General features: G+C 36.8%; 1 protein-coding gene across 1 annotated transcript in view; it reads left to right on the plus strand.

The window, feature by feature from the left end:
* Positions 1 to 5,656: 5,656 nt before the first annotated feature.
* LOC126335407 (lysosome-associated membrane glycoprotein 1-like) overlaps positions 5,657 to 20,519 on the plus strand; it is a 35,023-nt gene continuing 20,160 nt past the window's right edge. The window contains exon 1 of the mRNA XM_049998675.1: positions 5,657 to 6,015. Within this exon, the coding sequence (XP_049854632.1) occupies positions 5,964 to 6,015 (52 nt within the window). The 5' untranslated portion in view covers positions 5,657 to 5,963. The remainder of the gene's footprint in view (positions 6,016 to 20,519) is intronic.

A 20,519-nucleotide genomic window follows, 5' to 3' on the forward strand; every position in this document is an offset into this window, starting at 1 on the left:
ATGCAAAGATGGAGATAGATGCAAAAACACACCATGTCAAGGGAAATCAAAAATAATCTGTGTAAAATGTGATGTTCACCTTTGCCTAAAAGAAGATGCAATTTGCTTTGTGGCCTTTCATACAAAATGAATATAACAAAACTGTCTTCTGTAAGTGTTCAACCTTTTTAACAGTTCTGTAAATCATAATATCAGTAGTTCAAATTATTAATATAATTCCACTCTTGAAAAGATTTTTCACAATAAATATTGCTGTATAATTGGTAACTACTGACTTCCTATTAGATATTGAGACACCTCTGAGACCCAATGTCCTTTTTATTGGACAACATATCATTTTTTAAACCAAGTACGCAAAATATTTTAATTTTACTCTAATTTACAATAAATAGATCCATATAGACATGATAAAGTGCAAAAAAAATAATTTTTTCTATTTTGAAAATAATTCAGGACTGAAGGGGTTAAACTGACCCTGGACATGTCTCATGCTTTTTTATGTCAGTGCTTCTCTGCAAATAAAACAGTGTGTCCAAATAGCCCCTTACAGTTCAGAGCTTGCAATCCGGTGTAAAAGGCAGCCATACAATGACTTCCAAATGTTGCATACACAGTTATCTCAATTAGTGTCGTTTCCTCTGATAAAGGAGGATAGTGTTTCAAAGACTTCCATTTCCTTTGTTCCAAGAATTAATTTCATGCACAGAAGATCTTTGTGAAATTTGTTGTCATTTATAAGCAGCATTTAACAAATAAGATATGCATCACTGTGCCTGCCTGTACCTTCATACAACTGAATAATGAAATCACCATTACCTTCGAGTTTTTCAACTACCTGACGACTAATGTCATCAGCCATATCGAATATTTGATACTAATAGTGTTGTGTGACAAAGGCACAATTGTCTGTTGCTTGGTAGCTGACTATAATAACAGATACCATGTCTAGAGTAGCTGGTAAAATAAATTCTTAAGCTATGGTGTAAGGTTCCTTGCTCTTTGTTACACAGAAGGCAACTTTGTAAGGCGAAAAATAGCCTTTGTAAAACTCATAGCTTGTTTAGTGAATTTGTTTTTTTGGTCTGTTATATCTTTTAACTTGCTGAAAAATTATTCTCATGTTTTATTTACCAAACTACTGTGATTAGAAAATTGCAGAGGACAAACAGCAAATTAAAAATATCTGCATTTGACAAAACTGACCTTCAAACTAATTGTTACTGAATAGAAACAATCGGTCACATATACTATTCAACTGCTATCTACCACAGTGCCATAGTAATAAGATTTACTTGTTGGCCCTCTAGATATCACTACTAGTATACACATTGTTTCTTTGCTCAGAAACAAATAAACCAAGTTATTATTTTTACAAAATCACCATGATGCAATTAACGTAAGGCTGCAACACCCCTGGATGCACAGTTTGCAACTCCTGTCTTAGGCAATATAAAACTAATGCATCTCTCTATCACCCTATCTCCCTATTAACATGTTTCTTCAATGTTCTGGGTAAACTATTGCATAGGATAATTGTTGAACACCTAAACATCCACAGGGCAATCAGTCATTGCCAATTCAGTTTCCAAACAGGCCTATCAACTGATGACACTACATTTCCCTTTACCAATAATGTCTTAGAAGCACTTGACAATAGACTGACTTCTGTTGGTACATTTTGTGATCTGACCAAGGCTTTCGACTGTGTGAACCATGAAATCTTCCTTACAAAAGCTGATTTTTATGGCTTAAGTGATGCAGTACGAACGTGGTGTAGTTTGTACCTACTTGATAGGCAACTGCGGCTTCATTTAAGCATAGAGATGGTACAATAGCTTCGTTTGACTAGGGAACAGTAAGTACTGGACTGTTCTGTACTGACCCACTTGCTCTTTCTTATTTTTATTAATGGTCCTTCACTATGTACAAAAGGTAAAGCTAAAAGCAAATTTACTCTCTTTGTTGATAAAACACCTTTTACTTGAAAACTCACCTCACAATGTTCTTTCAACATCTGATAAGTTTGTTTTCTCTAATATTGATAAGTGGTTTGGTTGGCATGGCCTATTTTAAATGAAAAGAAACTCAGTACATACCATTTCATGGGTCTCATAAAGTTCTGGAGGACATAAGATTGAAATGCAATATTCAGGACGTGCACCATGTATATTCTGTAAAAAGTTTTGTCCTACACATTGACATTTGATTAAATTGGTCTTTTCCACATTCTGGATTTGACGAAAAAACTTATTTCAGCAACTTATGGACTATGCATTAAAGTAATGACTACTGATACAGATGCTCTTAAGGCTACTTATTTTGGTTATTTTCATGCATTATTGTTCTACAGCATTATATTTTGGGGTAACCAAGTAGCGGTAAAGAGCCAGTCGGTGTGGCCAAGTGGTTCTAGGTGCTTCAGTTTGGAACCGCGCACTGCTACGGTCGCAGGTTCGAATTCTGCCTCAGGCATGGATGTGTGTGTGATGTCCTGAGGTTAGTTAGGTTTAAGTAGTTCTAAGTTCTAGGGGACTGATGACCTCAGATGTTAAGTCCCATAGTGCTCAGAGTCATTATTGAGCCAGCGGCAAAGAGGGTGACTGTTGCACATAGAAGAACAAGCCCAATTCTAAGTGGAGTCAATTTTCTTGCAGAAATCTTTTCTAATAACATAAACTATTAACAACTACCTTATGATATATTCTACCTCATGATCATGGTACAAGATCTAAATATGACCTACACCACTAACAACCAGTGCAAAAGGGAGTACATTACTCAACCACAAAGGTGCTCAATGCACTCCCATCAAACATTTAAAAAATCTTACTGTCATTCTGCAAAGTTTAAGAGGAAATTGAAGGAATGTATACAGTAAAACTCTTTTTACATGCTTTATGATTTTTTTAATGTAAATGTTTCTTTAAAGCAGCTTAGGAATGATACACAGTACATGTTATATCAATTATTACCACTGTGTAAATGTATAATGATGTATTTTAATTTTAGAATTTTACAGCTTTCAACATATGATAACTATATAATATGATTTCATTATTTTATACTTCAGTTTCACTGCACTTTAAGCTCCAGTTTGAAATAATTCTAATATTTTGTTACCATATTCACATTATATTACAATATGTAGAGACTGCGTATATATTGTACTGTTCACGTTTATGGTTACATATCTCAATTTTTAATTTTTTGTTTATTTTGTTTTTACTTTGTTCAGCTTGACTCATTCTGTATCCATGCAGTTCTTTTGTCTACTGGATCAAAGGAACACAAATAAATAAATATGATCAGATAATTTCTAATATGTGATTTCAGATAATTGAATATAACTTTCTTCTCTTTTGGTTATAATGTGTAACTTTATCCAGAAAAATATCATGGGACCAAATTTATAAAGGAAGTAAAATTCCTAAATCAGTGTGCAATCCGTGGAGATTTTTGTGAACAAAGGCATTTGGTTCAATTAAAATTTTTACATTTATTAAGTTGTTTGAGCTACTGCCATCATCATTATTTAGTGCATGTGAAGTTCGTGGTTGTAAAGGTGATATAATGAATAACCATTGTTATATTTAGGTAAACTTATTTAATTAATGCTGTCATCTGTAATGGTATTTTTGTAATGAAATCACACCAATTTCATTCGTGTTTTACACTTCATCTTGTGCCTTTAAACATTTTGTATCATTTTATTTGTATATATGAACTGAAAATGGAAGGCAGTGTACTTTCTCCTAACACCACCTCTACAAATTTTCCAACTGCCTTGCAACTGAAAAAAAGTGGTAAATTTCTATGGGACCAAACTTGTGAGGTCATCGGTCCCTAGGCTTACACACTACTTAATCTAACTGATACTAACTTACTCTAAGGACAACACACACATCCATGTCCAAGGGAGGACTTCAACCTCTGACTGGGGGAGCCGCACAAACCGTGGCAAGACACCTTAGATCATGCTGCTACCCCACACGGATCTTGCAGTTGAAACACCACTTATTCATATATTTTATTACATCTAACAATGAGCTTCGTTTTACAACATCTAAGCTTTGAGAGGTTCTTTCTTAAATTTTCTCTTTGTCTTTTACACTTACTGGTAATATACACATAATACGTCTCAGTATCACATTTCTGTAATCTTTAATTATGCTTCTATTCTGTTTCTGCGTTTCTGGAGGACCATAAATGTTAATGTAATTAGTCAAGTAATCTTAAACATAATATTCTTTCAATCATCTTATCTGCTTTTATAAATATCGTACCAGTATGTGACATACAATGAATGATTTTTCAAAATCATAGTGTGTTTAAACTGTAAATACTATAATCAACCTGACTGGTCCTACATCGTTTGTGCAAGCTTTGTAGTAAATCACGACTTACAGAACCTATGAGTACACAAATAAACAATAGCACATAATGGCAACATATCCTCTGTTTTATTTGTAACACAAATGTTTGTAAAATGAGGAACACCTGGAAAAATTAGCAAAGCATACTAAGATAGCTTAATTTTTTTTGTTTCTTTGTCAGATGCATGAAAAGGCAGTCAAAATTTATCTTTGATATGACATTTACGAAAACTTTTCGATTCCCATTTGATTAAACAAATTTGACTTATATCAGTTAAAATTCAAAGCTGCATGATCATTAAAACTGAGATAGCACTTGAACTACTTCATGGGAAACATTTAACTGAGGTAACCTTTCAAGCTATCCTCATAGTCTTAATCATGACTTCCATCTACAGGAACTCTATTATGGTATTTGTTCATTTTCGAACTTCACTCTTTCTTGTTCACAATAGTCAAGTGACTGATAGAAACTGTCGAAATGTTGTCAGATGGTATATTCAACATTTTGAGAATGGTAAATCACAGTTATACACAGTATTTGTATTTTTATAGTGAAACTACTATTCCGCTAGTCTTAGGTTTACCATTTCCTGATTCCTCTGGAAAATCTGGTACCATTCTAGATTGATTTACACGAGGATATAAAGTCAGTTGTACTTTCCTGTTATTTACCGCTTCTGGGAGACAATAAATAATAGTAACGAAGAAATGATCTCATGGACTTAAAGCAATAACAAAATAATATAAAATCCTGTATGGGTACGCTAATAGTACAAGGCCAAGTAGTTATGAACAAAATGCAACAATATATACGTTCAAAAGTATTTCAAACGATTATTATGTATTACGAGAATATAATTCCTCAGCTACAGTAGTTTCTCATTATATAATATTTTGGAGAAAGTAAGATTCTGATGTTTTGTATAATACAGAATTAACATATTCATGTATAAAATGGAATCCATGTTGAACGGTTAATTTCTGTTTATCGATAAAAGGAAATAATTCAGATATAAGTAACTGTTTACGCAGCCAATTATTTCTTTTGTACAATAAATTAATTGATTTCAGCTTCCTTTATAGCCAACTACTGTAAATATGCACTATTGGTAATTCCCTTCATTTGTTTCATCCGCAGGTAAATCCTTTCAGAAGTTCACTATGGTAAAATTAATATAAATGACAGTTCTTTTAGTTATTAATAGCGTCTGAATGGCCAGTTATATTCCCAATGTGCACTCTCGAAAGTAATCTTCGCAGCACTCCTTTCTTTGTTTTTGTTTTTGCATTAATATATCTGGTAGCGTTGTTTTGTTGGAGAAATTTAATGGAATTGACATAGTACCCACACTGATATTAAATAAACATACTTATTTATAATTTGTAAATAATTTATATCGAAATGCACACTTGCGAACCTGTGCTAGAAACAGCTGCGACAGTCTCGCAATCTATGGGCAAGAAACCGGAACTGCAAGTCACGAGTTGTTGCGTGGTTCAGAAGTCACAGTACTGGTTTGTGTGACTCTTTTGTCGCAGTGTCTCGGGGTGCTTGAGAGTGGAAGGAGATTTCATAAATTTGACAAAATGAAGGCTCTGTGTTTTTTCTTGTTATTACCAGTAGCTGTTTTCTGTAATGGTAAGCTGAGTTACTGTTGCGATTTGTGAACTTAGTGTTGTTTTAATACAGTGTAGTATGATAGTTCTTAATGGCTGCAGCTTGACATTCACTTGTGAAAACACTACGGAATACGTTTACCATTGTTTCAATTTACTGAAATTGCCTCCCCCGCAGACTTGGTGATTTGTTATGTCGAGTAAGATGTAATTGTTGGACAGTGTTTAAAAGGATAGTAAGACTGCTTCATACAGTTGCGTTTTTTTTATAGTGAACATGTCATACATTATAGATTTGCGGTCTGATTGAAGCGGCCTTGTAGATAATGCACAGATGCAGAGAAATTTTCGTGGCAATGTTCCCCAGTTTTATTGTATTATAACTGAGGTGCTGTTTAAAGTCTTGCAGGGAACTATGTAGAAAGCTTTATGTACTTTATTAGCTACTTCATTATCAATTAGTGTACTTATTGTTGCGATTTTCTATATCTTCTGCGAAGATATATATTTAAGTGTTCTACGAAGATACAAATGACTTTTAAAGTGCTAACGGTTAATTCGCAATTTGTATTTCTTGCCCTACGTAAGTACTGGTTAATATTATGTATTGGACTACATGGGGAAATTGTTGATGTTCCAAAGTTGCTATAAGTTTCAAATTTTCGTCATTGCTCTGACAACTTAATAACGCCATAATCTGGATTTATAGGGCTGAATTATTTGACCAATAATGTAAATTTAATTAACTTTTTTCCTCACTTACGTGCAAGCTAGGTCTTCTATTATTCTTCCAATTGGAGTTCGTCCTATAATTATGTGGTCCGAAGATTTATGGTTAAAAAGACTGCGGCTAAATGTCCTCGAAGGCTGGAACACACACAGGCACAAAATTACGCGCTTCGCACCTGAACATCTACTTATTAATGAAATTTTGGGTTAGGTTTTTAATAGGGGACTGGAAAATGTCACCAGAACTATATAACAGCCAAGTGAAATTTACCACAGCTGAAAATTGAAGATTGTAATGTGAGATATTGGATTAGGTGGGCAACTTATTGTGCTCAACACTAGCAATTATTTTTGGCCAGTAGCAGTGAGTGGCCTTATATAGTAGTTTTGTAGTGTTGTATCAGTTCTACTGTGGTGCAGCAGTTCAGGTACTGTAGATACTCTTACGGAAAACCATCTCTAAAAGGTTTGCACCAGATTGGTGCATACTTTGACGTTGGATGATTAGATGGTAGCCAATTAAATTTTTTCATTGCAAAGTTTTTTGTATTCTAAAAAATTGAGACATTGTAGATAAGGTTAAGAAAATGAGCTGAAATAGATCATCGAACCTTAACAAACTGTCACTTTAAAAAGTGTATTTTATTTGAGAAAAATAAAATAATAAAATTCATTAACATAATAGAGTAGGCCTATTGTTTTCTTAACATGCCTGCCTTTGTGTGAAGCTTTCAAGCTTTCTTTGATGTCATTGAAACTGAAAATTCAGAAGTCACTTGTGCTATTGAGTGATACTGTGGGGGAAAATATTAATGTTTGCTGTTTCTCGTCTTTCGAAGAAATTAATGGAATTGCTTCAAATTGTTCGGTAGGCCCCATTTTCAATATGTATTTGCACTGCTGATCATTTAAATTTTGCTCTTCAAATGTTTTTGACTTGAACCTGCCGGAAATGCACAAAACTTTCACTTTACGTAGCCCTGTGAATCTTGCTTAGGAATCTGTATTTTAAAGAAATGAGATTGGCAATCTTGATGACCTTTTCGACAATTTCCGTTTGCTCATCAACGTCTGAAGCCTCTGAATTGGGCACAATGTATGCCCCTCTTTGTTATTATAGGAGGAGGAAGATATGTTGTCAGTGTTAGGTTTCATCTCCTTTTTCTCACGATGCAACTCACATACCACACTTCACATACCAGCAAAAAATACTTAGCAAAGCTTGTGCCATGAGGAAAGGAGCTGTTGCACAGAGGGAAACAATCTTTCTGATAAAATGGCTGAACCTGCACCTCTGCAGTCTCCCTGCCGACAATACTATGGAACTTCCTTATTTATATTGATAAAATCCACATTTTGCAAGCTTCAGCTGTTTTTGCTTTGAGAACTTTGACTCCATTTAACGTAAAAAAAATTTACAAAAGACCTCGGCAGTACCTTCACAGTAACTGAGAAGCAAAGGTTAATAACTGAGGCACACTATTCAATCTGTTTCAAAGTTACACCCAGAACATTCATCTGTCTTGTCTACCATCATGAAATTTTAAGTGACCTGAATTATGTTTTGATTACTAAAAAGGTGAAATAGCATTGCAAACTGTCCAAACAAGTTCGCTTCATGAGTTAAACAAAATAAAATTTAATATTATGTTCTGTAGCATCTTGACACTGATAAGTATACAGTTTATTTTTTATTGTTGGCTTGAACACTAAAGGAGCTACAAATGCTTACTGTCCCTAGACTTGAGTTACTCGATTTTTTTTTTCCAGTAAAACACAAACTTTACTACTTATCACCTGTAGATGTAAGAGGTGTGTGTGTGTGTGTGTGTGTGTGTGTGTGTGTGTGTGTGTGTGTGTGTGTGTGTGTGTATAAAAGAATTTGTGCCTGGAAATTTATAGGTGTGGTAACCCCTGCGCTTCTAAATCATTTATTCTATTAAAATTAAATGTAACAGTTCTGCATGTTTGATAGTATTTGAAAGCTCACACTTTTACTAGACTTATCCAGAGATACAATAAAAAACTTTTCTAGTATTACAAAGAAACCACTTCCTTACCATGACAGGAATAAATTGTGGCTGATAATATTTAGCAACCTGATATGTGTGCCCAAATTTTTGTGCAAAAATTTTGGATGACAGGTTTTCGTTTGAAGTCCTAGAATGCTTTAAAAATAAGACACAACTGCATAGAACTCCTTATGTGCGCAACAGGCAAAGGAAGATCAAATACTTAAACTGTTTTGCAGCTACAAAATAGGTGAAACATTGTTGCAGGTGAGTTTCCCTGACTTCGGCCTCTTGTGGCATTAAAGTAGTTAATGACTGAGCCTTTACTCTTTAAGTGTGTATAGCTCAAAAAGTCATCCTCTTTATCCAGGTAATCCCACAGATTCATACTAGTTCTGTATGATTGAGATAGTCTACAATAGGAATAAATTGAGCAATGTGAAATTTGGCAAACTGTCACACTACACTGCGCTATAGAAAATCTCATTAGGTTGCAGGTTGGGGTTATATTTAGAACCCATTTACTTAGTGTGGAGTGATAAGATATTTTCATGTTTGAAATGATCATATGGCAAAGGTTATAACTGAAAAATTAGATTGGAAAATAATTGATATTTACATAAGAATTTTGTAACCCATGAGTAAAGACAAAGCATAAAGATAGTTGACTCACTTTTACATTTACAGGATAATCATCCATCTAGTATTAGAAAAGTTTATTTTGAATGAGGTTGTTAAGATCCTTCAAGATCAGTAATTTTATATTTACTAGGCAGCATCTCACCCTCCCCCACTTCCTGTATGGTTGTGTTTTAGAGGTTTCAAAATGTGTCCAGTGGCTTCAAATAAGCTTTAATAATGTAAGTAGATGACAGCCCACAATATTTCTCTAACTGTTGCTGTGACACTAATCAAGAATGTTTCTTGTACTTCATAATTGATGAGTATTTCCTGCAATTTACCCAAATTCAAATAAGTTTCCCATTGTAGGACTGAGTTTTCGTGATTGACTTTCTTCATTTGTAAACCTATTGTTACTGTTGCATACATTGCACTACAATTTAAGTTCTCCTGGTGTTTTGCTGCTAATTATAACAGAAGTGCTATCAGCATATGTAATGACATTAATATAGTCTGTTGTTCTAATCAAGAACTAACATAACACCATTGTCTATTTCACATTTCCTCTACACATTATCTGTGCTCTACAAATCGTTTTAAACATTTCTTCTTGATCATTAACAATGGACTGCCTCCACCATCATGAAGTAGGTACTGTGTGTATATTGATGACCAGTTATTGTAAATAACCCATCTTAGTCGCAGATATAATTACATCAGGTTAAAGGAAGATCCCTTGACTTAAAGTATGTAATCATAAGTTCTATATGGCTTTGATGTGACAGCATGTAGAGTAGTGCTTTGGGCTGTCAACTTGTGTACTTAGTGACTAATATCAAATACGTGTAGGACAGTGGACATGTGTATGACACACTGCAGTTATGTACTTGTCAGTGAATGTTCATTTAATCTTATCCAATGATATTTGTGGCTTGATGGTTGCTTGAACCAAAAGTGGTTGATGATAGAATAGCATTAAAACAGGTTTTGATGGTTTTGTGATTTATTTATTCATTCATTTGTCTTTAGGCCATACAGTAAAACATTATTGTATGTCGCATAATAGAGGTAATGTATACTCTATATAAAACACGTACAAACGTAGGATAGGAAAAGTTCACCATGGCCTTTGCAGCATTCACTTCACTAACTTGGGAAAGTCCAAGTTAGAATGGCCAAATCCCTCTCCTCCCAAATAAGAGACCAATGCTTTGGCACTGGCTTAGCTACTTTGTTCAGTACATGATTGGGAAGGAAATTGCTGACACGAAGAGATCAATCACAAGTATAATTAACTAACTATACAACCATCCATTGCAATGGAAGTTAGTCTTTGTATGCCATTCCTGTTTAGGGTTCTGTACCTCATTCAGTAAAAATGGAATCCACGTGGAGTCGCTTTGTCAATAAATTCCTTTTTCTTAGCCAAGAAGTCAGATAGAAATGAAACCTATTGAAAGAAGCAAAGCAATTCCATTAAGTTTTTAATACACAAATCAAAATCTGTATATCCTAACCAAGTAAATTCAGTGTTTGTAATTGTGAAGGTAAGACTTGTTCTTAATTCCAAAAATACTTCTGTCACTGAGGTAAAAAATGTGCCATCTATTAGTTCTTTGGCATGCTATGCTGTCACTAACTACTCAGCTGAACATGCTCGTAAAACTTCAAACTAAAAGATCTTTTTTCCATGAACTGACAGAATAAAGCATATATCTCTAAGACACTAGTTTCATAGTTTTATTGTAAGCATGGATTATGTAATCAGAACATAAATCTGATATAAAACCCTGACAAATTTGACACATGAACACATTTTATAACAATGCCGAAAAGTGTAATATTTGAACACACACACCTGCCAACACTACATCCATCACAACTTAACCTTGCATTTGAGCCCTTCTTGGAGGCTTTATACTGTATCTGAAGCAGAGAAAGCAGGAAACCAGCAGCAGAATCATTCTTGTGCAAATACAAACTCGGCACAGATTGTGCATATTCAACAATGAATGGGGGATTATTTCTGCAGGTAAAAAAGTTTGTTTACACTATAGAAACACTCGAAAGTGAGGAAATATTCTTTCCTTACTTATGGTAATGTAATAAATATTTGTGACAACTTAAACTTTTAAGCATTTTGCATCAGTCATGTTGTCTGCTGTTTGGTGGTATATTTTATATATCTGTTCCCACTAAGTTTTAAAAAAAACTGAAAGTTGTTAATTTATCAGTATTTCAGTAGATCTAGTTTGCAGCACAGAACTGTTGTGGTGCTTTTAAAGTGCAATGCCCATTTTGAATTACTGCTCTCGGCGAATGAGAACTCCCTTGCTGTGCTATATGTTGCATTTAAGTCATGTGATAATGATATAGAGACTGTGGTTTCTGTTTTTATCTAGTTCCCAATTTGGATTGTATCTTCACAATTCAGGGAGGGGGGGGGGTGGGGAAGAATAGGGAGGTTGCAACTTTAGTTTGAATTTCATATGGCTAAAATATCTGTTCACTGGGCCAGCAGGCTGTTTGAAACAGGACAACAGTTGACAGTAGGTTTCTGTCTATTATCCACTCGAGAGTTGTTATTCAGTGAAAACAGTTTCATGTTATGCAAAATTGAGGGGAGATTATACCTTATGTACTTAAAATGTTAATTTTCTCAATTTTAGGTACATTTATCTCGTGAACAGTTCATGATAATGTTATAAAATTTTAATGGGAGGTGAAGGAAGAGTCTCTCCATTGACCTATTTTTGTAGATAAGTTGCTTGCATAATTTGTTTTTGGGGAATTTTTTCGCAAGTTGTAAAATGTTTTCCACATATTAAAGCTATATTCATAATTTTTAAAATATGAAACTGAGCTGCTTTATAAATGCATCATTGATGTTAAGCCCAGTTTCTGTAAATAGTTTCACTGTTCTATGATATAAGCTCTACTTAGTCATTAAAAAATAAAATCTCAGGAATCTGGCTTTAAAAATGAACAGTTTGTTACTGGCCTGAGAACGTACCTGCAGCATATCCTGGGTCATCTGCATTTTCTTTATCCTCCCTGGCTCTCTTAGCATTCCTTGAGTGCATTCTTGCCTTCCTAGCTATCAGTCACTTTATAATCTGCTTTCTGCACATCGACAGCATCCAATTCGGAACATACCATCACCAGGTTGTATGCGTAACATTTGAAGCAGCCTAACTCTCTCCACATTGCCATTATTAAATGAAAGAATTGCATCATAAACACCCAAATTCAATGTATCTCAATGTACAAATACTGTTCTAAGAATTCTAGACCATATGGCACTGGGAAATGATTCGTTTGGGTTCTGTGTTTTTCTATGAAAACACTTCCGTAACAGGTTTTGAAAGGTGACACTTCTAAAAATTGGTTTCATTACATTGCACATTTCAACAGGCAATGAGTGCCTATGACTGTACTGTTGACCAGCTGCTAGAGCATGATTGTATTTGCATCAGATTGTTGGTTCTTTTGGGCACAAGATATGACAAGGCTCCTTATCAGTTGATAATTAATGAAAATAAGTTGCCCAGATATCCTCTTCATTTTCAGTTCAATGTCACAGTTCTTTTTAATTGACATATCATAACAGTTCTGCAAACTGTCTGAACTCCTCGTCTGTGAGCCTACCATTTCCCAGATAGTGGTTTTCTGTATGGTAATTTTATGCCTTTCATATCTTTTCTCAACACAAAGGGTTCCTGTTGTTTTCTGGACATGCCCAATACATTCCAGCTTCTCCACATTGAAATCTCTATATGGTTTTGCTTCATCCACACTCTTGAAGCTTATTGTCTCCATCGCCTAAATATTTTTTGTCTTACCTCAAATATATCAGCTGATCTGGAAAAAATGTTCCCACTAGACCCTTCAAAATTTACACTACATTCAGAACTTTCCTTAAGAGATCTAAGTTTTTCTTTGTCCTTTATAAATCCGTACTTATCACAGCACTTACTCTGTTCCTCTACATCGAGCACTTTGTCATTATCCATGCTTGTTGTAGTTACACCATTCAGTTTTGGATGCCCTCTACACTTCCATGTCCCATCAACAGCCACAGCAATATTCATGTAATTGTCATTCATTTCAATTGCCTCATTGACAGCATCCTTTATAGAGGCAACAGCTCCATACTTGTTGCGCCACTTAGGACATTCGTGACTGCACACAGTGACTTACCAGGCAATTCACCTTTACCTATAGTACACAGTCAATAAACAAACCTAATGTTAGTTTCATACTCGCTGCTGTCAATCTACCTACTGATATGAAATGAAGTGAATACTGAGATTTACTGTTTCCGCAGTTCAAAAATAGTTTACTTGGAAGTCCATACCTTGCAGTGGTATCTTCATAACAAAATAAACTGTCACTAACATGACAAACTGCAAATGAATATATGGCAATGACAATAGTTAACTATCTTTTATAATATTGCCACTTGTCTGTTCATAATTATATTTAGTACTTACAAATGATTCTGAACTTGAATTTAGTGTTCAGCTTTCATCTGGAAGCACTGGTCGTATTTTCACTTCTAGAAATATCACTTCCAATCACTGAGGAAGTTGGAGTTGAATCTAACCTAGAACAGCCTGCAGCACTCACAGACACAATCCCTATTATTTACACTTTAATCATCATTAGCTACATTTGATTTCAGATTTCTTCCAAGCCCTCCTTTGCATTTCTTGTATACTCTTCCAATTCAAGGCATCTTGTCACAAAAACAAACTTTCCAATGTAAACAAGCACAGAAAATGCTCCGGAAGCACAAGAAACAAGAGAATGTGGTGTGTGATCAGGTCAGACAATTGTGAGCACGAAATATTTTAACATATCAGCAAATTATGTTTTGAAGTTCAAGAAGTTGACAGAAGGCAAAAGGGGCCTAGCAACATGAGCTGCCCTTAAAGCCTTTAATGGCTAAAATGCCCGTAGGAAACATTTCTCTAGTAAAATGCACTCTAAGGAATATTTATGAACCATTTTTGTTTATATTTTGCCCCCTAGAAAGGTACATTCTCCCTTTAAATTTTCAGTTCTGCATTTTCCACTTACTATTGATTGAAATAAAGTAGATATATTCAGAGACGTGTGTGTGTGTGTGTGTGTGTGTGTGTGTGTGTGTCCAAAAGCTTTGTCAGTCTTTGTTATGCCTGTCTGTGACAGAGCATCTCTGCTGTATGGTGAGTAGCAATTATTCTTTTCATAATATTGTCATTATTCGAGCCTAGATTTTCCATTGTTTGATTTTATCTGTCTATAGTTAATATAATGTACCATACCTCACATGTATTGTTAAGCATTATTGAGAGAAAATAATGAATTCAAATGAAAAGTTAAACATTTTTGTACTGAATTAAAAATAAATAAAATTGCAGAATTGCTATGATTAGTAACAAAACATTCAGCTCAGGCCCGCATTGTGTGTCTTGCAATGGGTATGTGCTGATGTACAGTTTATTCCAACACATTACTTCTACTTTCAAATTCTAAAGGTGGCAGGGGTAAAATACAGGGAGCGAAAGGCTATTTAAAATTTGTACAGAAACCAGACGGCAGTTAGGAGTCGAGGGACATGAAAGGGAAGCAGTGGTTGGGAAGGGAGTAAGACAGGGTTGTAGCCTCTTCCCGATGTTATTCAATCTGTATATTGAGCTAGCAGTAAAGGAAACAAAAGAAAAGTTCGGAGTAGGTATTAAAATCCATGAAGAAGAAATAAAAATGTTGAGGTTCGCCAATGGCATTGTAATTCTGTCAGAGACAGCAAAGGACTTGGAAGAGCAGTTGAATAGAATGGACAGTGTCTTGAAAGAAGGATATAAGATGAACATCAACAAAAGCAAAACGAGGATAATGGAATGTAGTCAAATTAAATTGGGTGATGCTGAGGGGATTAGATTAGGAAATGAGACAAAGTAGTAAAGGAGTTTTGCTAGTTAGGGAGCAAAATAACTGATACAGATATCGTGATCCATTTAACGAGTTCCACCCATGAGCTTGTGGTAATTGTCAGCATGGTGGTTGATGAACTTCCATGTGTTTCCTTGACTGCTGAGAACATTTTACCATTAGTTACTGGTTTCACACCAGTGGTATTGTATGCTGCAGAAATGGAGTTGTCATGCCTGTTAGACAAAGTAGTTATTTTCCTTCATTATGGCAGAATGAATAACATCTCTTCTATCTTCCTCTGATTTCTTTGCAGGGACTGAGCATTGTGGCACTGTGGTTAGCACACATGACTTTTATTCGGGAGGATGGTCCCTGACCACTCTGATTTAGGCTCTCCGTGATTTCTTCTAAATGACTCCAGTAAAATGACAGGAAGTTCCCTTCGAAATGGCACAACAGGTTTCTTTCCCTAGCCTTGGAACTATGAGCTTGTGCTCCATCTCTGTTGATGATGTCAGTGAATGTTAAATCCTAATCTTCTTGTCTGCCTTTCCCTCTTCTTTGGAAAGGGACACTTTAGGACAAGATATTTCTCATAGTGCCAGTGCCTAAAAAAATTTCTGTAAGAAAAATTAACAAATTACAACATTTAAAAGTTGTAATAATAAAAGTTAGACAATTAAAGTGCTCTCATAGTGCTGAAAATGTATTGTGTGCTCCTTTGATATAAATGGTTTTGCATAAGTTTAAGCAAGATGTGATTGTTGGTGTATTGATCAACTGTCAAGTTTTTGAATCTGAATGATGAAATATTTTGTTTTATATAGGCCCTACTATCCATGGTACGAGTCAGACAGCAGATAAAAAGGTTTAATTTCAATTTCCAGCTGTTCAGTGGTGGACTGTTGCTAACAGTTAATAACACTGAACTAAAAGAACAGATGCTAATCAAACTTTAATCATAACAAGATTATAGAGGTTCATTGTTCTCCAAAAACTTGGTCCAGTGCTGCCATATGTACGTCTGGGCACTGAGTTAACGAACTCTTGGCTGAGGGTGGGGTGTGTAGAGTTACACTGTTGTTAATTTACATGCATGCTAAATTTATTTCGAAGATAATGTAGTATTGCATGGAATGATAAATGCAAACCAAGGGCCAACTCTTGAGCTGGGCATAAAATGTCAAAGAAACATTGCTCTTAAAGAAGACACAAATTTCATGATTAAATTAAATTGATGTGAAGGAACATTATTGGATTTGGACCCATTATTTTGGCAATTGACAGCTATTTTGAAGGTGAGAAAAAAGTTTGACCTATTGCTTCAGTTAGATGGGGATGAGTGGATGTTGGTGTGGACAGTGCACAATCTTGTAAGCAATGAATTAAAAATCAAAAATATAGGAAAGCTGGTAAGAGCTTTGTTAGGTAGTACTCAGGATAGAGATGTTGACCAATTTTTGCACGATGACGTAGGAACACAACTCTGGAGCATAAGTTTATTGAACTGAATGCTTTCATGGATCAGATGGCGAGGAATTTAGGGTAGCACGCTTTTAAAATTTTCACTAAGGAAGACGCTGGTTACAGTTGGTTGGCTGGACAATATTATTGATAGATATCCTGAACAGTGTAGTGTAATCTAATAAACATTACATCAGCATAGACTTAACAATGTTGAGTTTGTATCTGTTAGGAAACGCCATTATTCACCTCATTTAGTGCCAGGAGATCTAATTTGGAGTAAATGGCTGCTTCTGCCTGTTCAGGGTCCCATGGAGATGGTTCCTGTCGATTCTGTAAGTAGATGCTCCACAGGGTCCCACAGCTCTTTTGTGGATATGTATTTGGCATGCACAGGTCCCCAAGCTATTGCAGCCTTTTTTCTTTTCCAGGTTGTTTTACCTTCTTCTCCTCCTCTGTCCTAATTCCTTTCTCTCTGCCCCTTTCCCCCTCTTGGTGTTCTTATTAATGTCAGCGTGGCTATCATCTGACGTCTTTCGTCTTGTTATTTTGGTTTTGTTTGCTTTTTGTTGCTCCTTTTTAGCTTTTCTCATTTGGTCCACCTTAGGTATTTGACATCCATCTCACTGAGTGAGGTTGTGCAGTGGTTAGCACACTGGGCTTGCGTTCGGGAGGATGATGGTTCAGTCCTGCATCGGTCATCCTGATTTATGTTTTCAAGGTAATGGTATACAGATGCAACATCAATCCATTCATTCCACTGTCCATGTGTTGCTTCTATATAAAGTTAGGACACCTTTCCTTGTAATGCAATAAAACTCCCGTATGTGGCAGTCCACCCTCTGCATATGGGGACCTCTTGTACCCTACTGCCTAAACTGCTCTGGTCTAAATTCTCCCTGCTCATTGGAGTGTCCTGTGTAGACACTGTGGGGAAAAAGAATTCAGGAAATAGAGATCCTTGACTGTCTCAGCTGCTTTGAGACTTGGAAGAGGTTAGACTTCACCCTTAAATCTATCATCTACCTTTGCCTCAGTTAGATCTCCCCCTTCCTCCTTACTCCATCCTGCCTTCTTAATGAATGCAGTAACTGCTAGCAATAACCAGCAAAAATATTGACCTCTGACAGCTATTTATGTAGTTGCTCTAAATTGTGGTAAGTATTTGTACTACCCACCCAAACTAAATTGACCCACAGAGCCTTGACTCAAGGGAACGATTGTTACATGTGCAATGTCTTTATGGTCATCCTATCAGCCAGTGCTCTGACATTAATTTGTTTGTGCTGAAAGGAGTTAGTGTGCATGAAATAGTACACAGTTCTATCAACAGGTGGCACACAGTTTCGCAGTTATTTCCTTGTGGGATAGAACACGTACCAGCTGGTCTATCCCTCTCCATAGTAGCCAGGTCTCAGATGAGTTGACATGAAAGCATGGTGTACGATCTTCGGTAAACAGGTGGTGTGAGACACTGTTCGCAGTGCTGGTATCAGACAAGCATTTATCACAGTAACTGCTACTTCTCAATAACTGGTTATTTCTCTCAGTTAAGTTATTTTTTGCCAACTCTATTCCTGGTGTTTCCAAGATAGGAAGACTGCAACCTCAAGATTGGATGAGGGACCCACTCGGCGAGCCCCAAAGCCGCCGCTCACTGTCTGTCCGATCTGGACATCACTTCACAGTATTTCCTAACTGATAAGACTGCCTCCCTTCCTCTGAGGGAGAAGCAGCAGCAGTGCAAGTCCAAGGATGATGCTTCTCAGCATCCTAGGGGGGCTTCATTTCCTTTTATGGATGTCTCCTCATCTTCGTCAGTGATGTCCACTCACCTGGCGATGTGATCTCCGTTTGGCTTCTTCACATCTAATGTGGACTCTCACCACACGATAATCCAGTGGAATTGCAATAGATATTACTGTCATGTACGGGAACAACAACTTGTTTCCTCTTATTCTGCAGTCTGTCTTGCTCATCAAGAAACGCAAGTCCATGATGACCACTTTCCGTGTCTCCTACTGTCTCCTACTAGCATGGCACACCATTTACTGCTTGTAACAGGTAGTGTGTTTACAGCAGAGCTGTTAGCTATTAAGTGCCCACCATTTTGTTAATAAGGCCTCCCTCCATAGTTGGTGAGAAGCCTGCAGGCTACACACCAATGCCACTCTTATCACCATTTGCTCTCTGCTATTCATGACCACCTCTCTGCCCTTAGCTCAGTTGTCTGTCTCTGGGTCCTGAGTTAAGAGGGTATCCCAGGGGAAAAAACTGGCTGCCGCTTTGGCTGGAGAGAGATACTTAGCCCACATTCCCTTTCATGATTTGAGGTGTAGATATGTGGATACATGTCAGATCTGTTTGTCCAGAAGTGGAATGACATCTGCTGCGCTACTGCCCTGAGTAATAAACTCTGCACAATCAAGGAGATACTGCAGTTGTCGCTCTTCCTTCTGCCCCTCTTAGTAGTAATCAATTGTTGTGCTGTCTATGCATTGCTCATAAAAGGTTCACCGATTGTTTCCTCTTACGTAATGCGCCACCCCGTCAATGGGGCTGTGGAACCAGACCGATGGTATCCCATATATGGGTGGAATGCCATTTTCTTTTGGCTCTTCGCACTAAGTGTAGTCTCCCAGATTGTGTGTCTTTAATATTAAAGATAGTCATCATTTTCCTACATGCAAGTACACTACTGGCCATTAAAATTGCTGCACCACGAAGATGGCATGCTACAGCCGTGAAATTTAACCGACAGGAAGAAGATGCTGTGATACGCAAATGATTAGCTTTTCAGAGCATCCACAAAAGGTTGGCACCAGTGGCGACACCTACAATGTACTGACACGAGGATAGTTTCCAACTGATTTCTCATACACAAACAGCAGTCTACCGGCATTGCCTGGTGAAACGTTGTTGTGATGCCTCGTGTGAGGAGGAGAAATGCGTACCATCACGTTTCTGAATTTGATAAAGGTCGAATTGTAGCCTATCGCGAATGCGGTTTTTCGTATCGCAACGTTGCTGATCATGTTGATAGAGGTCCAATGACTGTTAGCGGAATATGGAATCGGTGGCTTCAGGAGGGTAATACGGAATACCGCGCTGGATCCCAACGGCCTCGTATCACTAGCAGTTGAGGTGACAGGCATCTTACCCGCATGGCTGTAACAGATCGTGCAGCCACGTCTCGATCCCTGAGTCAACAGATGGGGACGTTTGCAAAACAACCATCAGCACGAACAGTTAGAAGATGTTTGCAGCAGCATGGACTATCAGCTTAGATACCATGGCAGCGGTTACCCTTGACGCTGCATCACAGAGAGGAGTGCCTGCGATGGTTTACTCAACGACTAACCTGGATGCACGAATGGCAAAACGTCATTTTTTCGGATGACTCAAGGTTCTGTTTACAGCATCATGATGGTTTGGCGACATCACGGTGAATACACATTGGAAGAGTGTTTTTGTGATGGCCATATTGGCGTATCACCCGGCATGATGGTATAGGGTGCAATTGGTTAAATGTCTCGGTCACCTCCTGTTCGTGTTGATGGCAGTTTGAACTGTGGACGCTACATTTAAGATGTGTTATGACCCGTGGCTCTACCCTTCATATGATCCCTGCGAAACCTTACATTTCAGCAGGATAATGCAAGACTGCATGTTACAGGTCCTGTAAGGGCCTTTCTGGATACAGAAAATGTTAGACTGCTGCCCTGTCCAGCACATTCTCCAGATCTCTCACCAATTGAAAATGTCTGGTCAATGATGGCCG

Source organism: Schistocerca gregaria, chromosome 2 (genome assembly GCF_023897955.1).
Source record: "Schistocerca gregaria isolate iqSchGreg1 chromosome 2, iqSchGreg1.2, whole genome shotgun sequence".
Classification (NCBI taxonomy): domain Eukaryota; kingdom Metazoa; phylum Arthropoda; class Insecta; order Orthoptera; family Acrididae; genus Schistocerca; species Schistocerca gregaria.